The sequence below is a fragment of the Eucalyptus grandis genome, chromosome 1 (assembly GCF_016545825.1).
Source record: "Eucalyptus grandis isolate ANBG69807.140 chromosome 1, ASM1654582v1, whole genome shotgun sequence".
Classification (NCBI taxonomy): domain Eukaryota; kingdom Viridiplantae; phylum Streptophyta; class Magnoliopsida; order Myrtales; family Myrtaceae; genus Eucalyptus; species Eucalyptus grandis.
In genome coordinates, this window is record NC_052612.1 from 7425167 (window position 1) to 7452298 (window position 27132).

At 41.9% G+C, this 27132-nt stretch overlaps 5 protein-coding genes across 8 annotated transcripts; 3 read left to right on the forward strand and 2 right to left on the reverse strand.

The window, feature by feature from the left end:
* Positions 1–845: 845 nt before the first annotated feature.
* LOC104451317 (arp2/3 complex-activating protein rickA) lies at positions 846–1916 on the forward strand. The gene has a single exon (XM_010066016.2). The coding sequence runs from the start codon at positions 1012–1014 to the stop codon at positions 1552–1554; it is 543 nt and encodes a 180-aa protein (XP_010064318.2). The 5' UTR covers positions 846–1011; the 3' UTR covers positions 1555–1916.
* Positions 1917–7916: 6000 nt separating this feature from the next.
* On the forward strand, positions 7917–14134 carry LOC104440499 (phosphatidate cytidylyltransferase, mitochondrial). Of its 4 annotated transcripts, none has more exons than XM_010053441.3 (10): positions 7917–8647; positions 8750–8806; positions 8902–8964; positions 9047–9115; positions 9256–9348; positions 11116–11220; positions 11296–11373; positions 11857–11985; positions 13286–13391; positions 13718–14134. In XM_010053441.3, the coding sequence occupies exons 1-10, from the start codon at positions 8531–8533 to the stop codon at positions 13906–13908; spliced, it is 1008 nt and encodes a 335-aa protein (XP_010051743.2). In that variant the 5' UTR covers positions 7917–8530; the 3' UTR covers positions 13909–14134. The 4 variants fall into 4 exon arrangements, with proteins under 4 accessions (XP_010051743.2, XP_039161868.1, XP_039161869.1 ...); XM_039305934.1 differs by having other exon boundaries at positions 8562–8647; positions 8883–8964; XM_039305935.1 differs by lacking the exons at positions 7917–8647; positions 8750–8806 and having other exon boundaries at positions 8905–8964; positions 9242–9348.
* Positions 14135–17365: 3231 nt separating this feature from the next.
* Positions 17366–18695, reverse strand: LOC104440641 (GATA transcription factor 16). The gene is made up of 3 exons (XM_010053596.3): positions 18323–18695; positions 18067–18183; positions 17366–17976 (listed from the first exon to the last, which is right to left on the reverse strand). The coding sequence occupies exons 1-3, from the start codon at positions 18341–18343 to the stop codon at positions 17713–17715; spliced, it is 402 nt and encodes a 133-aa protein (XP_010051898.1). The 5' UTR covers positions 18344–18695; the 3' UTR covers positions 17366–17712.
* A 4598-nt stretch (positions 18696–23293) lies between these two features.
* On the reverse strand, positions 23294–25102 carry LOC104440720. The gene is made up of 3 exons (XM_010053704.3): positions 24872–25102; positions 24401–24645; positions 23294–23836 (listed from the first exon to the last, which is right to left on the reverse strand). Exons 1-3 carry the CDS (start codon positions 25028–25030, stop codon positions 23443–23445), a joined length of 798 nt encoding a protein of 265 aa, XP_010052006.2. The 5' UTR covers positions 25031–25102; the 3' UTR covers positions 23294–23442.
* Positions 25103–26632: 1530 nt separating this feature from the next.
* On the forward strand, positions 26633–26998 carry LOC104451328. The gene has a single exon (XM_010066025.2). It carries the CDS (start codon positions 26633–26635, stop codon positions 26996–26998), a length of 366 nt encoding a protein of 121 aa, XP_010064327.2.
* The last annotated feature ends 134 nt before the right edge of the window (positions 26999–27132 follow it).

The window sequence follows — 27132 nt, forward strand, 5'->3', positions numbered from 1 at the left end:
TGTTTTCATCACCTGAGCGGCATATTTTGGATCAAAGTTGCATTCCAGCTTTTGGTTCAAACGAATTTTAAGGGACACTTGTCCTTGTCCACTTCAATGGAGATCCCAAAATGAGAAGACGATGTTCAGAACGGGGGCTAGAAGAATGAAAGAAGAGCATGTTAGCAGCCTCAACTGGTGTTGTCCTGGTTCATTCCGTCACCAAAAAAAAAGGTGATGTCGACCAAAAAGAAAAAAACAATTGAATTGTCCTTCGAAGAATATCCTTGCTTTTCGGTCACTCGAAGTCTTGCAGGAAGCATGAAAGCTACTTCTCTCTTCACAATCAGAGAGATTGTGAAGCGACTAGTCGGCTGTGCCCGGGAGTGGCTAGTGAACAATTGATAGCGAACTCGAGCGTTGTTGCGACTTGCGAAGGATCGCACCAGATGTCGGACGGTTGGGGCAAAGACCTTTGTGAGCTGCCCTCGAAGCATCATTGAGCTAAAAGGTGCCATCACATTACTAGCTCCTCTCCTTCAAGGTCGGCGAGGTTGAGATTCCGACCCTTCATCGTAGATTTTCCAAGTGTCTATATGCGAAGATAATCCTAGAATTACCGACGGAATTTACGCTGTTATGATTGAGCAAATGAGTCCTCGAGGAGCCGTAAGAGGTCCCTACCGGTCCCTTTGTGTTGAAAATGTGTGGCTATCCCTTGCGGCTAGGTGAAACGGGTGGGTCTCATCCCTTCAGCACCGGACCTTCCCTTTTCTTTTCCGTAACTTTTTGACCCTTTTTCTCAATCTTTCACCTCATAAAGACATGGCCAACCCTCAAAGGTAAAGGGCACAAAAAACTACACACTCCTCATCCTCTCCCTCCCTCCCTCCCCTCCTCTCTCTCTCTCCTCTCTCTCAGTTGTGCTTTTCCATTCCATCATCACATTCCCACATTGAAGCTCTCAAAGTTTCACTTCCCCTGCACTTCACCCGGCCGCTCTCTCCTGTGGCCAATTCCTTTCCCCGGAAAATGGCAGTCTTTTTGAGCACCAGCCTCCTCCTGTTCCTGTTGGCTCTCACCCCCCTATCACTAGCCACCAACATGTCCTCTTCACAGTCGCCCACCACGGACAACTCCACAACAAACCCCACCACATCATCCAAAGACCAAGTCGACTGCACAATGTGCTCTACCTGTGGCCCTTGTGGCAAAGCCCCGCCGGCGCCGGTGCAGCCGGTGCCGCCGTCTCTGCCTCCGCCGACCCCCAGCGGGTCCTCCTACTACCCTCCTCCGCCGCCCGCCCAGCCCTCCTACAAGTACTATCCCCCGCCTCCGCCATATGGGGGAGGGGGAGGCGGAGGCGGAGGTGGGTACTACTACTACCCTCCATCCAACTACCAGAACTACCCGGGGCCACCGCCACCGAACCCGATCGTGCCGTATTTCCCATTTTTCTTCCACGTTCCTCCTCCCGGTGCTTCCGGCTCTCCTCCTGCAAATACCCACTTGGCCATAAGCTCAGCCTTGCTAGGCAAAGTTGGCATGGCTCTGGTTTTGTTGCTCCTGATTTGAAGCAGCAGAGTTATGGGCAGATCAAGCAAATTGCAGATGAGACAATGTAGTCTGTTTAAGGCTCAGTTGTTTACAGAAATGCCCTTCTCCCTGGGCCCAGGATCATCAATAACAAGATGGACGGGAGCAGAGACACAGAGAAGCCACTTGTATGGGGACTAGTTCCCAGCAATTACTACTTTCTCCCTGTATTCTATCTTCTCTAACATGATGTGTAGTGATGATCTGCAATTTGAACATTAAATTGTACCTACTTTTGTTTGGCTATAGAATTGTGGCAACGTGGCATAAAGTGAGAGAGAGTGGGTGGTCATTTTTCTTGGAATGCGATCATGAAATCCACCCCACTAAGCAATTTGTAATTCGTAGTGTGCTTTTTCACTTTTGCTGAACTGAATCGGTGGTAGGGTTGAGACTGTTGGCTACAGGGGAGTTTGCTCGATGATTCTGCGACTTTCGGCATTTGGCCAGATCTGAATTTTTCAGGTATCTTTATGGGCATGAAAACTAAAGAGCTCAGGATGTGCATATGCTCTGTTTGGTCATTCTTATTTGGCAATGCTAGAGATAGATAAGATGCCTTCTCTTAGCAAAACCTACCTCACTCAATAATGTGAGAAATTTTAAATTTAGGGTTGAAATAAGTGGTAATACAGATCTAATGTAGGTTTGACAAGTCATTGAGTGAACTAGTCTTAATTAGGAGTCTTAATTTTTGTAAGACTGTGCTTTTTCCTTGGTTGAATTATGTCATTTTTTCTCATGGCATTTGCAATCAAAGTGCAAAACCCGATTCATGGCGATAAGGAGGCAAAATAGAAGCTATTAGTGGTAGTACAATTATCATTTAATGTGATGCCTCGTGATAAATTGGTCATTAATTAGACAAGTTTCGACCCATGCCTCAAGCGAATCTCTGACTATTTTGTGCCTTAGTATATGCTACTTCATGTAAAGACACTCCTAGTACATTGACCAAACAGTAATGTCAGGCTTGTTAGTACCAAACATTAAAAGATGGCAATACAGTAAAAATCGGGTCCTAGAATAGGTTTTAAATCTCGTGAAGAGAAGCCATAGACCTTGACATTGGTTTGAAATTCTTTCGATAGGTAACTCATAATTCAAACTCAACCGCGAATATGAATAAAAGATTGTAAAAGTCGCCATCCGTTTCGTGCTGAAACAAGCATCGATTTCGTATTATATGACAAGAGAAAAAACTCATACAAGCTATATATTTAAGTGAATTTTACTTGAAAACTCTCGTTTCTCAAATTAAAATTGGATTTACAATATATTTTGAATTTGAATTTGCAGCAAAATTAGTCATTTCGAGATCCGTCCTCCTTGTCATTCCTGTAATCACGAGAAAGTAGTAAAGGCATTGGTGGGGGTGGGCATAACGTTCCAAGATGCAATGATTTCGATTCTAGGAAAAGAGGGAGAGAGGGGGGGGAAAGCTGTCCCAAGTGTAAATTCTTGGTTTTGGTCACGAGAAATTCCATGGAAGGAGACAAAAAGCCTAATAAATTACGGGAAAAAGGAAATAAAAAGAGAGAGAGAGAGAAGACAATGGACGAAATGGGCCTTGAGTACGGTGGGAACGTGGAGTGGGTTTGTTTGTCTCTTATGTGTCGATTCCCTTCCGCTTGTGGGCCCCTCGCGATACTCGAGCCGACCATCTTTCGCGTTCCCACTCGGAAAAAGTTTTCCTTATTGAGTGGGAAAAACAAAAACAGCACGTCTCTCTTTTTTCTCTTTGGCTTCTCAATGATAATATTTTCTTATTTGATTTTCGTAAGTAGATATATGTTATTTGAGTGCTAGTGACTTATGTACAAGTAACCGGAGAATCAGATAGGTGCCGATCCCATTGGACCTTGGCCCAACTTCGATAGACCCGAGCTTGAGTGCTAGGGACCTAGTCCTAAGCCTAATCTTAATGAACCTAAGGCCCGGTGTAATGGATCTAGGCACAAGTTATGAGGCATTGAGGTCTAGAGTCTCAGCCTCGATGGACCGAAACTTAGGCACAAGCACTAGCATCCCGGACCTCGCCAAGCTTGGGATTTGGGGTCCCAAGTTCGGCTTCCATGGATTCGAGCTTGGCCCATATGGACCGAGGTACAAGCGCTAGGAACCCATGGCATGGGCATTGAGGAGTTGAGCTTGGCCTTTATGGACTCTGGTCAGGGCGCTAGGGAGCCAAACAATTGTACTAAGGCCTTAGACCCGAGGTGCAAGCACTAGGAACTCGGGGCACAGGCACTAGTGTCTCCACCTTAGCCTGTGTGGACTCAGGTTGGGGCATCAAGGAGCTAAACAACTACAATGAGGTCTTAGGCCCAACTTCTACATACCTAGTTTTAGGCATTGAGGACCTAACCATGGGCATCGAGGTGCTAAACATGGGCACTGGTGTCCCAAGGCTCACCTTTATTGACCTAGGCCCAAGCTTAGCATTCTAGGGCCGGCCTCTTTAGTCCCAAGCTTGGCCACGATGGACCCCAGTGGACTTGGTCTCAGCCTCTAAACTCGGATTCACTACGAAAGACTAGAAAAAATGAGCTTTGGGGTTCTTGTGCTTAAGCACAAAGTTTCGGGTTTAAGTGTTGATATCCAATCATATTGAGAAGAATGATTTTCAATTTTTTATAGAGGAAATCATCTTCCTAGAATTTAAGCATAGGTTTTTTTTGTTGACTAAGAAAATATTTCCTATTGATTGATTTTCCTAAGCAATTTAAACGCCAAATAATGAGGAAAATGCTTTTTCACAAACAAACAAAATGTAACATGTAATTCGCGAAACAAAAGGAGTCTTTAGACTCTATTTGTTTTGCCATTAGGTCCCAAGTTTGGCCTTGACGGACCCCGACTTGAGAACTAGGGACTCGAGCCTAGCCTTGAGGTACCTAGGCGTCAAGGATCAAGTCGCAGGCTCTAGGTTCCTAATAGTGGCCTCAATGGACTTAAGCATGAGTGTCGGGCACTTGAGCTCGGGCACCAAGGTCTCAAGCCCAAGATTAATGGACCTAGGCATGGACGCTAGAGTCTTGAGTTTGGCCTTAATTGACTTAGGTAGGTGCTAGTGTCTTGTACCTAGCCTTGATGGATTGGGACCTCGAGACTTGGGCCGGAGCGTTTGGTATCTACGCAAGGACGATAGGGTTTGAGGCTCGACATCGATGGACATGGACACGAGCACCAAGGACCTAAGTCCAATCTCGATAGACTAGTGCCTAAGCATCTTGGTCTTGGGTGTGGTCTCAATGAACATGGGTGTGGCCTTGATGGACCCAAGCCCTAGCGCGTGGACCCAAGCACTAGCATAGGGGTCATGCTTGGCCTTGATGGACTCGGTCCCAAACTTGGGAGCCTAGGCATTATAGACCTAAGCCTAGCCTCAATAGACTCGAGCCCTAGTGTTAGAGATCTAGGCATAAGCATTTGGTGTCTTAAGCCCTACCTTTGTGGACCCAGGTCAAGGTGCTAGGGAGTTGAGCAATAGTACTCGAGTCCTAAGCACGGCCACAGGCGCCAATGTCCCGAGCCCAACTTTGTGGTCTTGAGCCCAAGCACTGGGGTTTCGGGCATGGCCTCTTTGGAGTTGGGCTTGGCCTCAATGGACCTCGATAGACTCAACCCTAGCTAAGGGCAGCTGTTAAAGGCCCGAGAACAAGCGTTAGGGTCCTATGCTCAAACATAAAGTTTTTGGTTAAAATGTTGATGTTTAATCATATTTTGGAAAATATTTTCTATTTTTTAAAACCTTAGTCTAAGAAGAAGAAGAAGAAGGCATTTATAGCTTTAGTTTGTTGTTTTCGAGCTTGCGCTGGTATCATCGCGAAGTAAAGTGGAACCTGAAATTTATGTTCAATTAGCCTCTCATCAGTACACTAGTTGCATCCTTTAGCAGTGCCGGTCGCAGCCGTAACCATCTGCTTTAGTTTGCAATTTGGGATCTTGTCTGATTGCAGGGGAATTTTCTGGATTATCTGTAGAGTAAGAAGGTAGTTTTAGTTTAATCTCGGCTTTGATCAGTTGGCATGTGCGGCTCAGCTGAGATTCCTTCTTCCCACATCTCGACCGTGCTGATGGGGTTACGCTGGGGACAATGATTTTTTGATTTATTTAAAGAGGAAATCATCTCCCTTGAATTTAAACATATGTTTTTCATTGACTAAGGAAATATTTCCCCTTAACTCATGTTCCTAATCTGTTCAAATGCCAAAAAATAAGGAAAATATTTCTCATGAACAAAAGCAGTCTAAGATATTTTCCGTGAAATAAACGGAGTTTTTATACTTCACTTGTTTTGCCACTAGGGTCCCAAGTTTGGCATTTGATAGAACCCAACTCGAACGTCTGCAACTTAGGCTTAGCCTTGATGTACCTAGGCACCGGGGACTAGGGCACGAGCATAGGTTTCAAGGTCCCGATATTGGCCTTAGTGGACCAAAGCGTGAGTGTTGGGCGCTCGAGTTTGGGCACCAAGGTCTTAGGCCCAACCTTGATGAACCTAGACGTGGGCACCAGGGTCTTGAGCTTGGCCTTAGTTGACCTGTATAGGCATTGGTATATTGTACCAATCATTGATGGATTGAGACCCCAAGACCTTGGCTCGAGCATAGGGTATCTAGGCAAGGACGATGGGGTCTAGGGCTTGGCCTCGATGGACATGGCCATGAGCGCCAAGGACCTAGGTCTGATCTTGATAGACCCAGGCCCAAGCATCTAAGGCTCGAGTGTGGTCTTAATGGACATGGGTGTCGCCTTGATGGACCCATGCCCTAGTGCGGGGACCCAAGCCCTAGCATTGGGTTCATGCTTGGCCTTGATGGACCTAGTCCTGAATGTGGGGGCTCAGGAACTATGGACCTAAGCCTAGCTTCAATGGACTAAGGCCTAGGTGTTAGAGATTTAGGCACAAGCACCGATGTCAAGAGCCCTACCTCTGAGGACTCGGGTTAAGGTGTTGGGGAGCCTAGCAATAGTACCATAGTCCTAGGCACGGTCACAGGCACCAATGTCTTGAGCCCAACCTTTGTGGTCTTAAGCCCAATCTCTATGGTCTTGAGCCCAAGCACCAAGGTTTTGGGCATGGCCTCTTTGGACTTGGGCTTGGCCTCAATGGATCTCGATAGACTTAGCCCTGGCTAAGGGCCGCTATCAAGTAGGGGTGTAACACTCTGAAACCGCCCGAACCGGGACCGGACCGGACCGGCCGGTTTTGGCGGTTCCGGCAGTCGCCAGTTGGGTTCCGGTTCCAAGGTGGAACAGGACCAACCGGACCGACCGGATCGGACCAATTTTTTATATATAATTTATATACATATAATATATGAATATTATATATGAAATTTGTTGCAATCAGAATTGCAATTGAGGTAACAACCTTTTACGTGGCCAAGAGATCACCAAAGCTCTTAGAAAACTTATTTATTAGTTTTATTTTCTATTCGATGTGGGATAAGGCTCTAGGAGTTCCTCATGCTCACTCTCTCTTGCTCCCCTCACTTGCAAACGACAGGCACTTCAAGTCTCAAAGAATCCGACATCAACTAAACATTTAAAGCATAGAAGAGAGATTGTCTATAAAACCTAAGCCAAGCACTGTTATGCTTAAAATTAATAGTGAAACACATAAATTATTATTAATATTCATGCAAGTGAAGTGTGAATATTTTGCACGTGAAAACACATGTGAGTAGTTTTATTAGATCGCAGAACCGAATTTGATTGATCACCCGAGCATGGTCTTTTTTTAATGAATGGTTGTTATTTAGTGAAAAAAAGAAAGTGCCGATCCTATTGGACCAACCAGATCGGACCGGAACCGATGGTCCGGTCCACGGTTCCCAAAATTGGGAACCGGTTTTCTGATCCAGCTTTCGGTTTCACCTTGGAACCGAACCAAACCGGAACCGATCACCCCTACTATCAAGGACCAAGAACAAGTGTTAGGGTCCCATGCACAAATGTAAAATTTTTGGTCAAAATATCTATATTTAGTTATATTTTGAAAAATAATTTTAATTTTTTAAAGAGAAAGTTATTTCTTTAATTTAAGCATGAATTTTGCATTGACTAGAAAACATTCTAAGCGATCCAAATGACATAAAATGAAGAAAACATTTTTCACGAAACAAACGAAGGCTAAATCTCACAAACATATAAATGGAATAAAAAGAAGAAGGTAATAGATGTGAATAAATGAAAGGATCTTAGAAAAATAATGCAGGAAATTTATTTGAACAATCTTAGTAAAAACAATATAAGTAACTAGATGATTAGTTATATAGACTTTAGGAATTTGGATCTAGATGTACCCCCATCTTATTCCAAAAGAAAACAGAGGCCCAAGCCCATTAATCTATTCCGCGCTTCTTCCCTGTTTCGTCAACGGATCGCCGCCGAGCAGAGAGCTCGACCTCGAGAATCGCCGCTCGATCGTCGCTCCGTCGCTCGCCGCCGTTCGCCGCCGCTCTTTCGCCGGACTCGCTTCCGTTTCGCGGCCGCTCAACCCCCGACGCCTGCGGCCACCTTCGGCCGGCGACACGCGGCGACGGGACGACCCGCGCAGACCCCCGCCGCCGCCGCCGTCGTAGCCGGGACCTCGGCCTCCGAAGTCCGGTTCCGCCGCGCCTCTCCCTGTTCGTCGCGTTTTTGCAGCTTTCCAAGACGCCGCTTCCCTCTCTCTCTCTCTCTCTCTCTTTTGCTGAGATTTCCGCCCGCGACGGGGCGGCGCTTCGCGGGACGCCGTTGAACCCCGCGCAAGCCCCTCCACGCCGGCGCCGCCCGTCCCTAAACCCGGGGAGCACCATCGGCGCGCGCTTGCAAGGCATTTCGAGATCGACCCATTTGAAGAATGTCCCTAAAGCTTCACGCTTTGGCTTGAACTATCCAGAAATTCGTTCTCCCTATACCGTATAGTTTGGCCTGCATTGTCTAGAGTGAGGATACGCGTGCGATGACGAGTGCTGAGGAAGTGAAAAGAGACGAGCTCGCCGGCTTTCTGAAAGTGCTCCCGCCGGTGGAGTTTTCCTGTGTCTACGGATCGACTCTGCATCCTAACAATCGGGACAAGGTTTCTCATTTTCGCGGTTATCTGTTTTGCTGTCCCCAGTGTTTGGTTTAAAAGAAACGCGGGTAGTTTTTTTTACATTTGCGCGTGAATTTGAATTTTCAGTCATCCATGGTGGATTACATTGTTGGAGTATCAGATCCTTTGCAGTGGCATTCTGAGGTACGGTTGATGGTGCAATGTGTTCTACATTTTCTTTTAGTACGTGGAAGATTATCTGAATTGTTGATAGTTTCAGTTCTCTTGGCATGTCTTAGAATCTCAAACGGAATCGAGATCACTATGCTTCCTGGATGGTCCATGTTGGTGGAGCAAAACTGGTATCTCTCTCTCTCTAATGCTTGATTACTTGCAAGCGCAAAATAACAGGCTTTACTGAATAAGTCTTGTTTGTTTTGTCAGATCACGGAGATTGCAGATGAAATTGGTGTTGGGGTTCATTTCAACCCTTTTGTTACTTGGAATGATAAGGTACTGCTAACTATTGAGCCTAAACACCCCTGATTCTTTCACTACAGATGCTTATATTTAGCATAGCAAGCTTTAACATTTGTTCGTGTTTATCATATCAATGATTGTGTAGTGCCTCACGTTTAGGTACTTTTGATTAGATGCTCAAGTATGGAGTTGTTCGGATGCATGACCTGCTACAGGATGTGCTCAGGTGGGACAGATTCTACTTGAGTGGCAGACTGCAAAAACCTGTATGTTTTTGTTTTTTGCTGATGCATTTGTTTCCTTTACCTGCCATTCTGCTGATTTTTATGACATTATTTCCTCTTTATGTATTGTTGAGATGGAGTCGGAGTCTGTTCCTTCATGAACTCTTTCATCAGAAACAATGTAGGAATGAGTTTGGAAGTTGCTATTTTTAATGCATTAAGTTTAGGATGCATGGGCATCTATCCTGTTTATAGATAATCATTTGCTGCCATTGTTGAATTGTCTTTTCTTAAAAATTTCTTTTCTTTATTTTTGTAGAGTAATGCTATAGATACAATGACTAAGATACCAAATGCTTTTATTAAATGACGTGGCAAAACCAAGTGTTTATTTAGGGTAGTGAGCCCATTCAAGCACTCAATGGAAATCCGCCACATCATTTAGTTCATTTTTGTGATGGGCGAGATTATGAAAAGGAAGGCTAATGGTACTAATAGAAAGTAGTTCTGTTAAGGAAAGGTTCCTGCAGTAATTCAACATTTAATACTGTACCAAGAAAAAAAATGTTTCTTTTTGCTTTAATAGGTGTTATCATTTTATTTAGTAGCATGGAAATATTTGTGAGCAAGTATTGATGAAGGTGAACACACCTTCGAAGGAGATGCTTGCTTATTCTTGTAGAAGTAATAGGTCACGTTTTGGTGGTTGCTGCCCGAATTTGGTGCAAACTTTACCCAACCCTAAACTCTCGAAGTCAACTGGGAAGACACATAAACTCTGGAGCATAGACAACTACAACATTGAACCTATTGTGATTCTCTGTACATTTTTTTGTTATCCTAAGTCTTTTCTATTGTGAGTTAGATAAATCTTAAGTGAACTTCATTAAGAAGAATAAATGTTAGAATAGCAAGGCACAAAGCAAAGCATTTTGCTAAATGATTTGAATGCCGTAATCGATTAATAATGTTATGAGAGCACCAGGTGCATGTAAATTGAGTGCATTCAATCAGTCTAGCTTGCCTCATCTTCTTGATGCTTCCTCCGTCGATAAGGAAGGCTTTGTGTTGCAGCATACAGTGCATTTGACTGTGGCTTGTTTACTTAGTTTTGTAACTGGTCACAAATTTTTCTGATGAAGCTTTTGAGCTAATTATACATTATAACACCTAAGAGAAAAGACATCAATATGTTGGATTTATTGAAGAAAGTTGTTGAGGTATTAATTGAAGTGGGTATAGATATTGTAATTCACATTCATTATTATCAGGTCACCTTGGTGATTAGGACACCTTAAACGTGGTTTTAACATGATTGCTGTTCTTTTGAATTCACATGGAGAATTGAAACTAATACAATTTTCATAATTTGACAAAAGGAGAATGTTTTTTTTTCTGATTTTTTGCAATGAGTACCTTTGTGCTGTATTTCTAGTTCCTTGTCCTAAAGAAAAAGAGGAATACCTGCAATTGGTGCATGTAATAGCTGGTTTTGATCTCTCTCTTATTTGTTTATTATGTGAACTTATCAAAAACAAGTAGAGAAGGTCTAAAAAGATGTGGGAAAATACAATGAAAAGAGATTCGTTTAATGCTTACTAAACAGTTAACACAAAGGGGGGTTACAATAGTATCCACATAGGTGAATCTCATCAGTGGTATAATGCTGGTTGTTGTTGTTACTGTTGCCGGTGGACTTGGTTTGACTGTCAGTTTTAAGTTTCTTGTTGACTGAAAATTACTTTTTTTCTGACTCATTGACCTAGTTTGTTTAATTTAGTTTCTTATTGCACTTGGTAAATCTTGCAGGTTCACATACTGCTCGATAACTTGGACATTGAAAATGCCAATTCTTCTAATCTGAGAGCTGCAGTCTCAGCTGCTCTTCTCCTCTTGCCGCATGAATTTTGTGAGGTTCAGTTCCTTGTCATTCTTTATTAAATTTTCGTAATTCAATGTCCATTTCTTTACATTTGATTTTTTTCACAGGAAGACCTTTATGCTAAGATATGCAGTCTCTCATACATGGGCGACCTACGTATGCTTTTTGCAGAGGATAGGAATAAGGTAAAGCATTCTTATAGATCAAATATTGGGAACACTTGTCTCTGTTTTATTAAAAGGATATATCCTAGTTCGAGGTATAACATGGGAAGCAGTTGAATTGGTGAGGCTAATTTCACCAGAGCACATGAATGTACATTGCATTGATTGGTGCGACCTCAAATTAATTGACTTTCACCGAAGACTTGCCACTGAAATGGCTCTTTCTTGGCCTATGGAGGCTTAGTTCCCAACATTTAAGTAGCAAACAGTTGCATTATTGTGATTCTTCATAGACTACAGTTTGACAGTAGCACACTTACAAAATTTTACGTTCAACATTTATTATTATATCTTCTGCTCATCTGTGGCACAACCCTTAGTGGATACTTTGTTCCTCTTTAAATTTGTGTAAGTTGGAACTTTTGATGGGCTAGTTTGCGATAATTAAATTTATGAGGTATATCTATACTTTTATTGAGGATTGGCCATTTCCTTGTGCTTCAGGCGAGGAAGATTGTACAAGGGCAATTCAGTCTCTTTCAGTCTATGTACAAGCCATTTCTTGAGGAATATGAGACAAAAAATATGATAAGATTCTCATCATGCGGCAGTCATAAAGCAAATATATTTCAGGTGTGATTGCTTTTGCTGTCTTAATCAGTTTCAGTTGTTTACTCATATCAAACTGAAATCTCAATGATTGTCTATCCTGGAGGGAAGACAATCAATGTTGATAAGTAATATGATTGCAGTTATATCCTACATTTATGTGATGTACAAGTTAGCAACTAAATGTTCACACTGTCAAAGCTTATCCTCTACCATCGTTTGTAATGCATCTCTCCTGTCTTCCGTTTGCACGTGTATTAGCCAAAAACGATTGAGTATAAGGGCCAGAAAAGCCATGCTATGAACCACATTTAAATTTCCGGCCAAAATTAATTAACATTCTTAATTTAGTAAAAAACTGTGAAGCCTTTTGGGGTGTCTTAAGATGCTGATTTTGATATGTGTGTAAAGAGTTTAGGTGTTTGAATTAGAAAGGTGACGCTTCTGACTTTAGTTAAGCATAAAAGCCAAAAAACGAAATCACACACCCACTAATTATGTATTATAATTTATAGGCCAAAGTTGGCATTTGGTGTGTGTTGTTTGAGAGACACAGAGAGTTCTAGTTGGAGTGATGCTCGGCTGTGACCATGAGCAAAAATTCCCTTCTTGTATCTGCTGTCATAATCAGATGAAGGTGGCGAAATGCAGTTGGCCTTTGGAGTAATTTGATGCTCCTTTTCTTCTAGATCTGCAGCTGACTTTCTTTCAGAGCCTTTTATTTTCTCTTCTTTTTTTTTTTTTTTGGCTAAATGAAGTAGGATATGTTATCTCTTTTTCTTTAACCACGTAGTACTTTTCTGATATTTTTTCATCTACTGTTGTTTCATTTCTCAACTTTCTTTGGCTTTCATTTTTCTTGTGGAGTACTAATGATATTAGATTGTAGCAGTGCAGACAGGTAACCCATGTCTGTTTTTGGTAATTTTTTTTTCAGAGAACTGTTTTTGGTCACTGAAAAGTGAAAACTCCATTTTTGGACCATTTTCTTTTGCTCAGCTTCTTGCCTTAGACGATCATGCAGCACCCAGATGTATTGTACTTCTGAAATCAGAGGTTCTTCATGCACTGATTTCCCAAAATGACTTTGTAACTATCCTTCATCTGTCGTTGTTAATGTATGTGTTCTGATTGTCTGCAACATAGATGGAACATCAATTTTTATGTACTTGAAGTTTTTCTTGCTAAGGTGCATATATTAAAAGTTATCAATCTTACAAGAAGCAACATTTGAGGCTGCTTTTTTATTTTAATCAATTGAGATATGAGGGCTGAATCACTCTGCAGTGTAACTGATCCAGCAGAACACTCCTCTTTTGATCAGAATATAAATTTATCCACCACCTCTTCGCTTGTTTCCTTGCTACCGCAAGCAATGAGAAATCACATGGGAATGAAGCTAGGAGAGCAGAAAAGGATTGCTGAGTCAGGTACACTGTTAAATTCTTGTATCGATGGGTGGGATGTAGTGGTGAGCATTGGGTAGGCCGGTTCCATGGTTTTCAATATGGACAAATAACCAGATAACCACTTTGACTAAGGACAGTTTTTAATAGTCAAATGATGCGACTTTCATATTCTATTATGATATTTTTACTAATAGCCCAAAACCTTAAAATGGGCTTGTCATTTTTTAGTGCAATCATGGCATGTAGCTTGAAGACAGCACGGACACAAATTAATGAAGGAAGGAGTTACTGCCTCTGGGAAAAAGGTTGAAAACCAAGCCTGAAATTTATGTGCATACTCTTTGCAGGTCGAGTAGTGTGTGATGTTATGATCAGCTCGAGAGAAGAGGCGGCAAAATGCATGCAGAAGGTTCTCCGGCGTACCGTGATGATGTCAAGTGCAAGGCAGGCTGTGTCGGGTTTCCTGACGGCTGGTGGTCTCAATGCTGTTAGGTATCTCGGCAAGAAGATGGCCAAGGCCTGGAAGTCCCAGACCTGATCACTAATTCATCACTTCTCTTACCTAGGAAACCTAAATTTTGGCTAGAAGTTTAGGAGAAAGAGACACACAAAGATGGGTTTTTCCAGGGATGCTCACCTGCTTGTTCCTTTGCCGTTCGCACTAATGCAGAATGTCGGTAGTTTATTTGCTGTGTTATTTGAATAAGTGAATGATGGAAAATTTTGCTGTGAAATATAGTTTGCTCTTTGTCTCGTTTTGCTGCCTTGTCAATTTTCTTGAAATTGTTCAGACGACTTAAGGTTAATGGAGGGATGACTCTGAGACTCACGAAGCGTTCCAGTGGTTTTCAGGGCAAAACGTTGCGAGAAATTATCCAAGATAATGGGCGAGCCTTGAAGCTTCCGAGAACTTCCCTCGAGTACTTTAAAACATAATTGAAGGCAGTACGGAAATGTATAAAGGGCATTTTAGAGTTTTTTTTTTTCGGGTAAAATGGAGATATACTCGTGTTTTAAAGATTCTTATCAATCTCCACTGTCAAATTTGATTGGAGATCAACTGTTTTTTTAGTCATAGAGATAATGATCTACGCGTGCAACGATGCATGAATATTCCACGGAATGTACTCACATTTAAGTTAAGAACCAAAAGGACATATTTGAAGCCCTTATGTAGATGTATATATAATAGGGTATAACAAATTAATCAAAAGTTGACTCTTTTCTTGAAAAACCATCTTGAAAAGTCATGAAATTTTTAATAAAATATTGATTTTGCAGCATTTTCATATACTTGTTATGAGCCGTTGTATATTAGAGTTAGCTCCTCCATTGGACATCGATTGAAGCAAAGAGAACATGTTCCCTTTTGGTGTCATCCTCGTCAAAGCCGGATGCGAACATGGCCCCAAGAATATCAACATCATGTGATCGATTAATTTCGATGACTCTTGAGTACATTATTCTTCACTATCGAAAGATCAGGAGAACACAACAAAAGCCCGACATATCATATCGGGGGAGATTGTCGACAAAATGTGCAAATCCCGACCCATTAACATGCGATCTAATCCATATCACCTCCTCTAAAAAGCTTTAGCCATTGATTAAAGAGTCGATTTCCTGTTAACTGCTTTAATTTAAAGAGAAAAATTGGACAAATCTAAGCTTAAATATATCCAGCTGGAAAGAAGAAAAGCCAGGCCATGGCGTTGACATTTTTTGCAGCATTTACTAAGCAACAGTCGCAAAGTACACATGCAGTCGTGTCTCCATGACCCGTTTTCGCAGGTCGTACTCGTGCCATGTCTCTTTTGCCCACATGATCCCATCACTCCCACAAGAGCAAAAGGAAAATCTTCGTAAAGTAGAAATTCACTCGACCATAAAGTCATCAACGGCATTAAATAAATAACACGAGTTATGTCGTCCTCGTCGAATACTATTTTTGGCCCGATTTAATGATTGTTTTGAACAAGGATGCAATTCGATTTCCAAATGTTTTACACGAATTTCGAGTTTTTTTTTTTTTTTTTGAAAAGAGAATTTTGATTTCATATGAAAGAGAGGTAACGCATTTTCAAGACAAAGATACAAATCCTACAAAACAATTAAATTTAAAAAATGAATCAATTTAATATAATCTGCAAAAATAGATTCGTCTTTATAGAATAAGCGCTTCCTTGCATGAATTTCAAGTTTAAAAGTTATCAAATCAACCATAAACTTATCGTGTGGATGTTGATTTAATTCTAAAATTTATAATTCTACCAATCTTATCCTTATTCTTTATGAGAAATTTAAACGTAGTTTTTTCTTCAATCCTCACTTAAAATCACTTTTGCCATGCCGGTAATCCTAAATAGCACGTTGTCACGTTAGCAATTTCTAATGAGAAATTGGTAAGAAGGATTACATTAATATTTTGTGTAAAAATTTTTGATTAAATTGACAAAATCAATAAGTTTAAGATCGGATTGACATTTGTATAATAAATTTATAAATGATTAAGTATTTTATTTAATCTAGTGAAAACTGAATCCTTTAATATTGCAACTGAAGGCTGTAAAGTCGATCGATTTTGCATGTGCATGAATTTTAGTGCAAATAATGCCAAAAAAAACTAAAAGTACCAAAAAAAGAAGAGGAGGAAAGTGAAACAAGAGTCGTCATGAAGCGCATATGATATGTTGGCCATATGTAAAAGTCAATGAATGAACAGAAACTAGCACAACAATTCGTGAATGCACTGACGGCTATCAAACTAAAGGTATATTCCAAAAACCTTCCATTCTTAGACTTCATTTCTCCCTTTGTTGATACTAATTTAAGTATCGGAGAGTCGAGTGCCTCAACACTCACTTTTGTTCTCCCGCATCAAGCACAAGGTGCCCCTTGACGGGACTCACCTCCTTTCGCTTACAAATGCGAGACATGGATGTATGGTATTGGCAAAACATAATGCGTCTATTTCGCAGAAATTAAATGATCTGAAAAAGATTTTCTTATAAATAATGATTAGTATTTTCATCTTTCATGAAAATATTTTAAAATATTCAAGCGATACAAGTGACTATTTTTAGAAAAATAATTTTTTCAGATCGTGGAGCATCAAGCGTATGTTTTAATCTTTAAATGGTAATAAATAATAATACGAGCATGCCAATAGAACCTCGTCTTTCCATAACTTTCCCATTGAAAAAGATGTGCAGAGTCAACTTCGTTACTTTTCTAATAGCGCATGCTGACTCCGAAAGATGTTCACTTTAGCTCCCTAATCTCTTGCTGTGTTATGAAGATTCTGTATGCACTTCACCTTTATATCTCAAGCATGTGAATTAATATCAATTGTTAGAAATAAATGAAGCCTATTTGATGATATACTTCCGCTGAAAGTAAAAGCCATCTAGACCTTCTAAAATGGACTCACCGAAAAGAGAGATCTAGACAGCCTTACCTTTTACTAATCTCACATGTTCACTCGGACATGCTACTAGCTTATCACTGACTGAAAAAAATAAAAAAACCGAGATCCTTTGTTGCTATTAGCATGTCATTTTGACCGAGAATCCCACATGTTCACTCGAACTTTTCGAGAATAAATTTGCCCTAGTCATCACTACCCGCCTGATGTATTCCGGCGCGTGCGAGCTAAAAGGGACAACAACGCCATCAAAAGCATTATTAATGTCTTCGTATGGTATGGTAATATGTCGTTCTTGTCTTGTTATGTGCTGCAAAGTGAGGCCCTAATTCCTCCTTTTCCTTATCTTTTTCCAAGCCAAGCAAGTGGTCAAGAACACACACACATAACTCTTCCAAAAATTGTCTGATCTTTCTCACCCGACAGCCTCTCCCCACTATTCTATCAATCTATCATTACCATCACCTAAATTAATGAAAAAGAAGACCAGACCAGCAAGCTTGAAAAACAAGCAGCGCTGGCTTGACTGAATCTTTGAATCTTTCTGCAGCAGAGAAGAGCTCATAACGGATGGAATTAAATGGAGGAACATCAATATTAAAAATCGTTAGCACATTACAGAATACTTTTTTGCCTCTGCTACTACTACATGTTACACCTCACACCGACCTCATCTACTACTACTACTCCCAAGAACCCAAGAACAGTTAGTCAATCATCAGCAGATCTAAAATCAAAGATTACAAAGAACAGACGGTTTCCACCCAGCACCTACAAATTTCTGACAGACACCCGGAAGAAGAGGAGAAGGAAGAAGAAAAGAAGGAAGAAGAAAAGAAGGAAAACCCTAGAAGAAAGATGGAATCTTGAGCAGCTTTCTGCTTTCTCTCGCCTTATTCCTAAAATCTTGATGGAAATCTAGGCGTAGACGGAGCCGTACGACAGGGCCATGAGGAGCACGGCGGCCTGCTCGACCTCCCCGAGCTTGGTCCTCTGCCTGTCGTCGCTCAGTCTCTGCATCAACACCTCCCTCCCCCAGGCCAAGACCCGCCGCTTCAAGGACCCGCCGTTGCCGCCGCTGCTGCTGCGCTTCGCCTTCTTGATCTCCACCCCGACCTTGTTCAGGCCGATCACGGCCCGCCTCTTCTTCCTGCTCCTGATCCCGCACGCATTGCACAGAGACTGCAAGAACGAAGCACAGATCGATCACGAAGCCGCGTCAGAAAACCCGGAACGGCGATCGAGCGATGGGGACCGACCGATCAAGCTTACCTTAGGGCCAGCCGGGCCGCCGCGCCAGAGCGGCGTCTTGGAGGTCCCGCAGTCGGCGCAGGTCTTCTTCCCCTCCGCCGCCGATGCTCCGTCGGAACAATCCGTCGATCCCTGCAACTGCAACAACAACAACAACCAGCCCGAACCCGAATCGAGCGACCGTCAGCTGCCTGACCAACGCTCAAGAATCCCAAGATCTCGACGACACGACACCAGCTGAGCTCGCAAGAAGCCGCGATCACTCCGACCCACTAACCTTTTCACCCGGATCCGGCATTTGCGTCGGCACCCAGCGAGATCTAGCAGCTCCCCGAGGCCGGCGAAGCACCAAGAACCCTAAATAACGGGCAAACAAGACGACCCCCGAGCGTCGGACGTCGGGATCGGGGACCAAGAACCGATCTTGCAGCGAGATCTGCTGAACCCAAGAAGACAAGAAGGAGCTAGAACCGAATCGAACCCAGAATGGGGGGAGATCAGAGGGAGAGGGCAAGTGATGATCTTGAGGGGGAGCTGGAAATGGAGCAGACAAGCGCGCAGCGAGCAAGAGAGAGTGAGAATCGAGAGAGAGAGAGAGAGAGAGAGGGGGAGAGGCAAAAATTGAAACAAAACCGACACGAGCCGCAGGCGGATGCAAATTTTATCCTTAAAAATCGAAAAACCCTAGTTTTCACACCGATGAAATGACGGAAACGCCCCCCGTTTTCGAACCGTTTCACCGAGATTGCCACCCGCCAAACCCCTCACAAGAGGGAGGGAAGAGGAGGTGGGAAAAAAAATGGGCGGAAAGGAAAAAATGGGAAAGGGAGGGCGCGCGCCAAACCACCGCCGCCGCCTTCCTTTGGATTTTCGCATCTTTGATGAATCGATCGATCTATTATATCTCCTTCTTTCTTCTCCTTGCTTTTAAAAGGGATGGGTCCAAAGATAAAAATAGGGACGGGTCTGTCTTTTACGAGATTACGAGTTTGTTTCGCATTGTAAATGAGCCTCTGGTAAATGGCTCTTGTTGCGCTATTTGAATTACTTCATACCTCCCATGGAGACTGACGAGCTTTGCCAAACTCAAACCATCGAATCGTGAGTGATATTAAATAGTTATGGCTTAAATCAAATATTATGTAGTGGGTTGGGAACTCATTATGATACTCAAATGGGTTGCTAGTGTTAACTGTCCATTTGACATTTACTTATCCCAAAAAAAAAAAAAAAAAAAAAAAACCTATGTAATTAGGAGTGAATGTGGTATCGAGATTGAACTTGAAATCATAGAATTGAACGTGTGTCTATCGTAAAAATATGACTTCGGATTGGATAGGACAATAGAGTCGAATCTTTAGAGCAATTAAAGTGGATTTTGAGGTGTGATATCGCTTTTCTTAAAGATTTATTTGTCCCACAATATTATTAATGATCATCGACAAGTTTCTTCCATGATATAATAAATTCTTAAAATAAGAATACTAGACAACAATTCTAGTATTTTTTATAAAGTTTCTCGAGGAAAATAATTAGAAACAATGACTATATATTATTTCAAAAGAAAACGAAAATAGAATAACAAAGTTATAATTGAATAGACACGTTAAGTAATTTATAACAAAAATAATAAGTTATATTTGAACAAACACAACTTTCTAAGAATTGAGAAGTTATCTCTAAATAGGTACAAACTCTAAGATAACTGTTGAAAGAAATAATAAAATTTAGAATTAAATAAATAAAAATATAAAAAATAACGGTTACTCATTCTGAATAATCGCTTGTTTCAAAAGGATACAATGGTTAATTTTGATGAAAATAAATCCGAATTTTCAATAAATAAAAATAACAATTGTTGATTAGTATCAAATCTCGTTCGCGTGTGTACTTACATTTTTTCGACGTGGGACAAAGTGTCTCTTTGTTTTTTTTACAAACAAACTACCAATAGTTCCCATAGGTCTAATTATAGATTTCAGGTATACGGGATAGATTATAGATTCAAAAAATAAGAAACTTGTTATGAAGGTTAGATTTTAGATTTCAAGTAGAACATGGGTAAAACTTGAGACCGCTCAACCCTCTTTGCAAGTATCAATTTGCTACTTAAACTTAAATTGATCTGCTGAAACCAAAACAAAGTTATGGACCCATCAACAACTAGAAATAGCCCTTTACCAAAAAAAAAAAAAAAAAAAAAAAAAAAACTAGAAATAGCCATTGAGACCTCGTTTCGTTGTGACACACTTAAAAAGTCTAGAAAATCAAGTAACTTGTGTCCTTTTTTTCCATGTCAAAATAAAAAAAACAACAAATGACAAATTAGGCTTAAATAAAAATGAAACAAAAAAAGAAGAAGAAGGAAATTGGCCAATTCCTAGAAAATTTTAGAATGTGCGATAGAATAAGTTCCAAATTTCAGAAAATGCATGATAGGTTTCGGTTTCAAAAAAATTAAGAATTTATTCTGACAATGAAGTCATAGGTTCCAGGTCTAAAACTACTTAATCTAGTTGCATGAAAAAAGGATCTTGTTATGGCATAATTCGTTGCTAAGGTACTCTCTCTCTCTCTCTCTCATCAGTAGTGTTATACGTCTTATCTATAACACGATGTAGTACTTTCACGATGAATTATGACCTCGGAGAACACTGTATATTGAGGTGACTTCAATAAACAACATAGGTAGATTTACAAAATGTTGTTCTTTTGTTTTTGTTTTGCACGAAAAATAATCGAGTTTTATATTTTTTTTTATTTTTTCTGACATTTGACAAGATTGTTGTTAGTACTTTTTATTGTTTGATTGAAGAGCAATACATAAGATCTAAGATTCTGATGTCTCCTCTTTTTAAATAGAAAAAAAGATTTTCAAAACTTAATTGGTACATGAATTCACTTTCACTTATTGCCACTACCGTAACCATTCATTAATTCACTTATCATATGGAAATTTCCCTTTTTATTAATTCACTTATCATATGTCTCCCTCTTTTCTTTTTTTTTTTTTTTCTGACATTTGACAAGATTGTTGTTAGTACTTTTTATTGTTTGATTGAAGAGCAATGCATAAAATCTAAGGGCGTGCATGGAAAAAAAAGGAACAGTAAACGCGTTTGGTTGCGTTTCCATTTTTTTTTTTGTTTTTGTTTCTGAACGAAATAGAAACAGAAAAAAAAACAAAAAAGTTGTTTCTCCCGAAAGAAACACTTCTTGGAAGGAACAAAAGAACAAAAATCACTCTTCTCTCTCTTCTTCTTCTTTCTTCTTCTTTTTCTTTTTTTTTTCTTCTTTTTCATTTTGGCGGTCGCGGCCTCGGCCATGGCCGGCGACCGGCGGTGAGGCTCGGGCTCGCCCGGCCAAGGCGAGGCCGAGCCTCGCCCAACCACGGCCAGGCTCGGCCTCGCCGTGGCCGGCGAGCCTCGCCGTGGCCGGGCGAGGCCGCCGCCGAAGAAAAGAAAAATAAAAAGAAAGGAAAAATAAAAAATAAAAAAATTGTTTAAAAATTAAAAGAAACAAAAAAATAATAAAATTTACCAAACGTGTTTTGTTCATTTTTTATTAGGACCAAACGTTACCAAACGTGTTCTTTTGTTCAAAAACTTTAGAATGTAAACACTTTTTTTTTTTTATTCCTGCGAACAAAAAAAAGAATGTAAAACAAATCCATGCGCACCCTAAGATTCCGATGTCTCCTCTTTTTAAATAAGAAAAAATATTTTCAAAACTTGATTGGTACATGAATTCACTTTCATTTATTGCCACTATCGTAACCATTCATTAATTCACTTATCATATGAAAATTTCCCTTTTTATTAATTCACTTAACATATGTCTCCTCTTTTTTTTTTTTTGACATTTGACAAGATTGTTGTTAGTACTTTTTATTGTTTGATTGAAGAGCAATGCATAAAATCTAAGATTCTTATGTCTCCTCTTTTTAAATAGGAAAAAAGATTTTCAAAACTTGATTGGTACATGAATTCACTTTCACTGATTGCCACTATCGTAACCATTCATTGATTCTCTTATCATAGAGATTTCCCTTTTCATTAACTTAGGGACATGGATGCAATGACTCGATTATCTAAAGGCTATGAAATAATCGGCAAGTCTCATGAAATGCCTTTGGTTTATATGAACGGCCTCGACCTAGACATTTAAATGAAAGACCTCTAACTTTTATCTTTATGAAAACCTAGGGGCATAGATGCAATGACCCGATTGTCTAAAGGTTTGTACGAATAGCCCCGACCTAGAGATTTTAACAAAGGACCTCTTGTTCTTCCCTTTTCAATAACTCAAGGGTGTGGACGATGACCCGATTGTCTAAAGGCTATGAAATAGTCGACGAGACTTGCAAAATGCCTTTCGAGATGGACAAAAGACCCCTAGTTTTTCGAGCTGGAAACTCAAACCAACTAATGGGATTCTCAAAGGTGTAATCAAATGGAAGGCGAACCCGAGTGAGGGTTGAGTAAACATGGAATTGGGGGACCTCAAAACACCCAAGATCCTAAAAAGGGACCACAAAAGGGAGGTAGACCTCAGAGGAAGCAAACGAGGAGGAAATGGTCTGGCCCTTCTTCTGCACGTTTTGAAGCGGACAGATCAAGCAAAACAGGGGAGGAGGCTAAAGAAGAAGGAGAGGAGGAAGAAAGGCTGCTCTGCCCACAATCCGATGACAGCAACGTCTCTCTGCTGCCCCTTTCTCCGCAGCGTCAACTTCCCATCCATCCATCCATCCATCATGATCCATCCGTTCATCCATCCGCCGCTCACTGCCCCGCCCCACCCCAAAAAAGGGGGATCCGAACCCGACGGCCCATTTCGAAATCCGAGCCCGACCCGAGGCACAAAAGACAGATGAACGAGCCGTATTAATATTATAGCTTTTTTTTTTTTAATTTTGTTGTTGCTAGAATCAATGCTTCGATTGAAGATACACCAGCTGGTTCCTTGGTCCTTTTTCCCCTTGTCATCCTTCAGAACTTAAATTATTCACTTGGATTTTGTTAACCAATTAAAAAAATATGCGGATCGTTCTTGTGTTATGCATCATCAGTGCCTTGAAAAATCGATTTATAGTGAATGGGCGTATTTACGATATTTTCAATTTTCATTATCTGTATCTCGTAGCTGCTGAGTTTAACTTCTGTTAGTTCAATAAAATCCTTCAGACTGTTTATTAAAATTGAAAAAGATGAATGCTTTTGCATTAATTATTGGATAAATACAAAAAAAAAAAAAAAAAAAAAGTTGAATATTCACAGACTTTAATGAAGCCTCTCACATTTTCACTCACAGAGAAAGGAAAATTCCTGACTTGTATCTTTCCTAGAACTTTAGCCCAATAAAAACTGACTCCCAAGCCCAAGGGATATGCCACTTGGCTCACACCACATCAGAGAACTTGCTGAAGACTGAATGGAACCCAAGAGTGGGATCTTGCTGGCCCTGGTGAGCACCCCCGCTCATGGGGGCCTCGCGATTGACGGCCGTGATGCGGGGTGGCGGCGACCGAGGCGGGGATGCGTACAGCACCGAGGCCTCGAGCATCTCCTGCCTCGCGATCTCTTGCTCTCGGAAGGCCTTCTCGGCACGTAGGACGGTCAGGTATAGGCCCGCGGCCAGGAAGACCGTGGCCAAGGCGAAGACGCCGGCGGCGCAGAAGAGGCCCTCCCGGATGATGAGGCAGCTGGGCCTCGGCTTAGCCCAGTTCCTGAGGTGGCCCGACTCAACGCTCAGCCCAATCAGCAGTAGAATCTCCCCAACTGCAAAAGAAATCCTGCAAAGGCCCAAAGAAAGAAAAATATACTTTCATGATCCTAGCTTTGTGTTACATCAGTAACAGGCATGGTGGTTTCTTTCCAGATTCGGAACGACATAGTTCATGCCTCAATAATTCTTTCGCAATAGTCAATCTGATTTAATCGCGATCTCTTTGGTTTAGTTCTATTCCCTATAAATAGTCGAAATTCAATTCAGGAAAGTTCACATGGTTCATGTATTCCTTATGTTTCGATAAGTTTTCTGTAAAATTATAATTTAACACATGAAATGCTCAATAGTTGATATGGCTAGATGTTACTTGAAAGACAAGTAGTAAATTTATAGGAGATGGATTGCGACGGCTCGCATTGCAGATGGCATACCAAGCAAGCAAAATGGCATCCCAGCGCATATGCAGGACTCCTGGCCCTACAATTGCTTAGTCGGAGAGGCCATATGATCACGCCACGAGTGACCTCACGATCACGACGCGAAGAGCCGATGGATCTCCAACAGAAGCACGAAATTGAAAGGGAGAGAGAGACCAGAGAGATAACAGCAGGTAAGAGTGATTGCTTACCAGGTGGAGACAAAGAAGAACGCCGCATGCCATGAGAGGGTCCTGGCAGCAAAAGCCGGCGAAGAAGGCGGCAATTTGCTGACGGCGACCAACAGGTAGGTGTGCTCGACCACGATGGCCATCGCCAATATCAAGAACGCGCTCCCCGCCGCCAACAGCGGCATCTTCCCGCTCCCGCTGTACACACATTCGTAGTTGCCAGCCCCTCCATCTTCACTGCTATTAGGATTGGATTGCCAAGTCACCTGCAACACAATAGCCGACATCACTTGACGGAATTTTTTCGATCTCAAGTCAAATGTGCCGTAACCTTCGAAATGGTCTGGCTCAAACTGAAATAGTCATACGAACTATCGAATTTGAAAGAGACACTAAAGTTAGGAAAAGAATATAAGAACAACCAAGTGGCTTTGCCCTTTCTAGTGCTATTTACCATTCAACATGAATGAACAAAATTTCCAGGAGAACTACCTGCGAACGTGTAGCTTCGGCGACTAGGCAGAGAATGAAGCTGAACAGGCCGCACAGGATCGTCAAGACCACGAGGGCGGCGCCCGTCTTGCTACCCAGTTGGGTCCTCCCTCGCCTCGGCGCGAGGTCAGCATGCGTGACCGCCTTTCCTCGAGGCATTCTCTAGTCACGAAGCCGCGCGAAATGCGCACGACACTGATCAAGAAGAAGAGCGAAATCATCCTTTCGGAGCTTGTATAAATGGAAAGAGAGGTGGGAACGAGAAGAGAAGGGGGAATTGCTTGGGGCAAAGGTTGCTTAAAGGTCAGAGATTCCACAAGTTCGGAGCTTTAATGTTAAGTATTCCCTCAAAGGCAAGCGGACAACTTCTGTTCACGGTTCCACATTCTTGCTTTACGAACCTATCCAAGTAATCCTGATTTTTTAAGTTAAAGGCACAAAGTTTACCGCCGCTCCTCGGTCGACACGTGTCAAATTCTCTTTGCTTTTTGCCCTCGCTTTGGTTCTTTTCCTTAAAGCTCAAAGTGCATTTTGGGGATTGATCTTAGAAAAATTCATGTGAAAAGACGCAGATCGGTTGCAAATCTGCTGTCTTTTGAATGGATGATTGCAGATCATGACATGATTGGCACCTTTAGCTGCTTTGTCCTCCTGAGGAAAGTCATCAAAGGGGTCAATCCGTTCAGAATCGAAAATGCAAAGATATACCGTCGGTGGTGAGTGCCTTCGACACCCCGCCTCCATTTTGAATTCACATTCTAAGTTGGGATTCTCTTGAAATCCTCTATTGGTATAAATATCGCCTGATATGTCAACATATCGTCGGTGGTGAGTGCTTTCGAGACCCCGCCCTCCATTTTGAATTCGCATTCCAAGTCGGAATTTTCTGAAAATCCTCTATTGATATAAATATCATGTGATATGTCGACGAGTCGTCGATCATCCATTTATATGAAATGGGCACACATTTTGTGGATTGATCTTAAAATTTTTCATATGAAAACACGCAAATCAGTTGCAAATCTGCTGTCTTTTGAACGGATGATTACAGATCATGACATGATTAGCGCCTTTAGCAGCTTGGTCCTACTGAGGGAAGTCATCAAAGCAGTCAAACCACTCCAATCGGAGATATGCCGTCGGCGTCACCCTTGGCCTCGAGAGTGCTTTCGAGACCCGCCCTCCATTTTGATTTCACATTCCAAGCCAAGATTCTCTTGGAATCCTTGATATACCGATATGTTGTTGACCGTCCAATTATACGACACGGGCACGGAAATGGGTAAGGGACAGCATCTAGAATGCAGGAGGAACTCGTGGCTCTGCACATTTTTCTCCTCTTTTTCTCCTGACGGTACCTGCCTTTCTCATGTCTAAATCTGCGGCGACCGTATGTTTCAGCGTGCAAAATGGAATAAACGGGAAACGGCCAGCCTCGCGAGGGGCCCAAAAGCACGTTTTTGCACAAGATTTTCGAGATTAGACAGCTCTCGACATATGCCCAGTTCAACGCTGTGCAATCTTTAGCTGTTGTTTGTGGTCTTCACGTCCTCCTCCTCAAGTTAAGGTCAGACAATTTTCTATTGAATTATCGCCCTTTGGTCCGAAAGGAGGAAAGCACGACATACATGTTCAACCCCTCTCTTCTGGGCTAGAACGCCTTCCTCTCCGTGCCCATTTATATTCTCTCCCCAACTTCCCCTTGAAGGCCCCGTCCCGATCCAACCCCATTTCCCCATCTCCTTCCTCTCTTCCAAGATCATGGATGACTTCACATCGAGGTTTAGAGCAGTCGAGACAGACCAGAAGCTCGAGAGCCATGGCTATGGTAGCAGAGACATCACCACCCGGATGCACACCACCCAGATGCAGCGGCATGCGGGGACAGATCTGCCCCGACCGAGCGGGGTCACCCCATCGAGTTCACCGTGGAACGAGGGCAGTGATGCGAGGGATAAAGCTTCGTCTTCATCATGGTCGTGGGGTCTCAGCGACGCCGAATCTAAGAGGCGAAAAAGAGTGGTTAGGTACAAGGCATATGGCGCAGAGGGGAAGATCAAGGCTTCGATAAGGGGCAGCCTTCGATGGATCAAGAACAAGTACTCCGAGCTCGTGCATGGTTGCTAGCAAGAATTGATCAATTCTACAGCTAATGCTGTTCTGCGAATGCATGAATGCCCGGTCGTGAATGAGCACGTCTTCATCATTTTCTTATGGTGGTTCCCTTTGCAATTTCTTTCTCTCCTCTCTTGTACATTTTC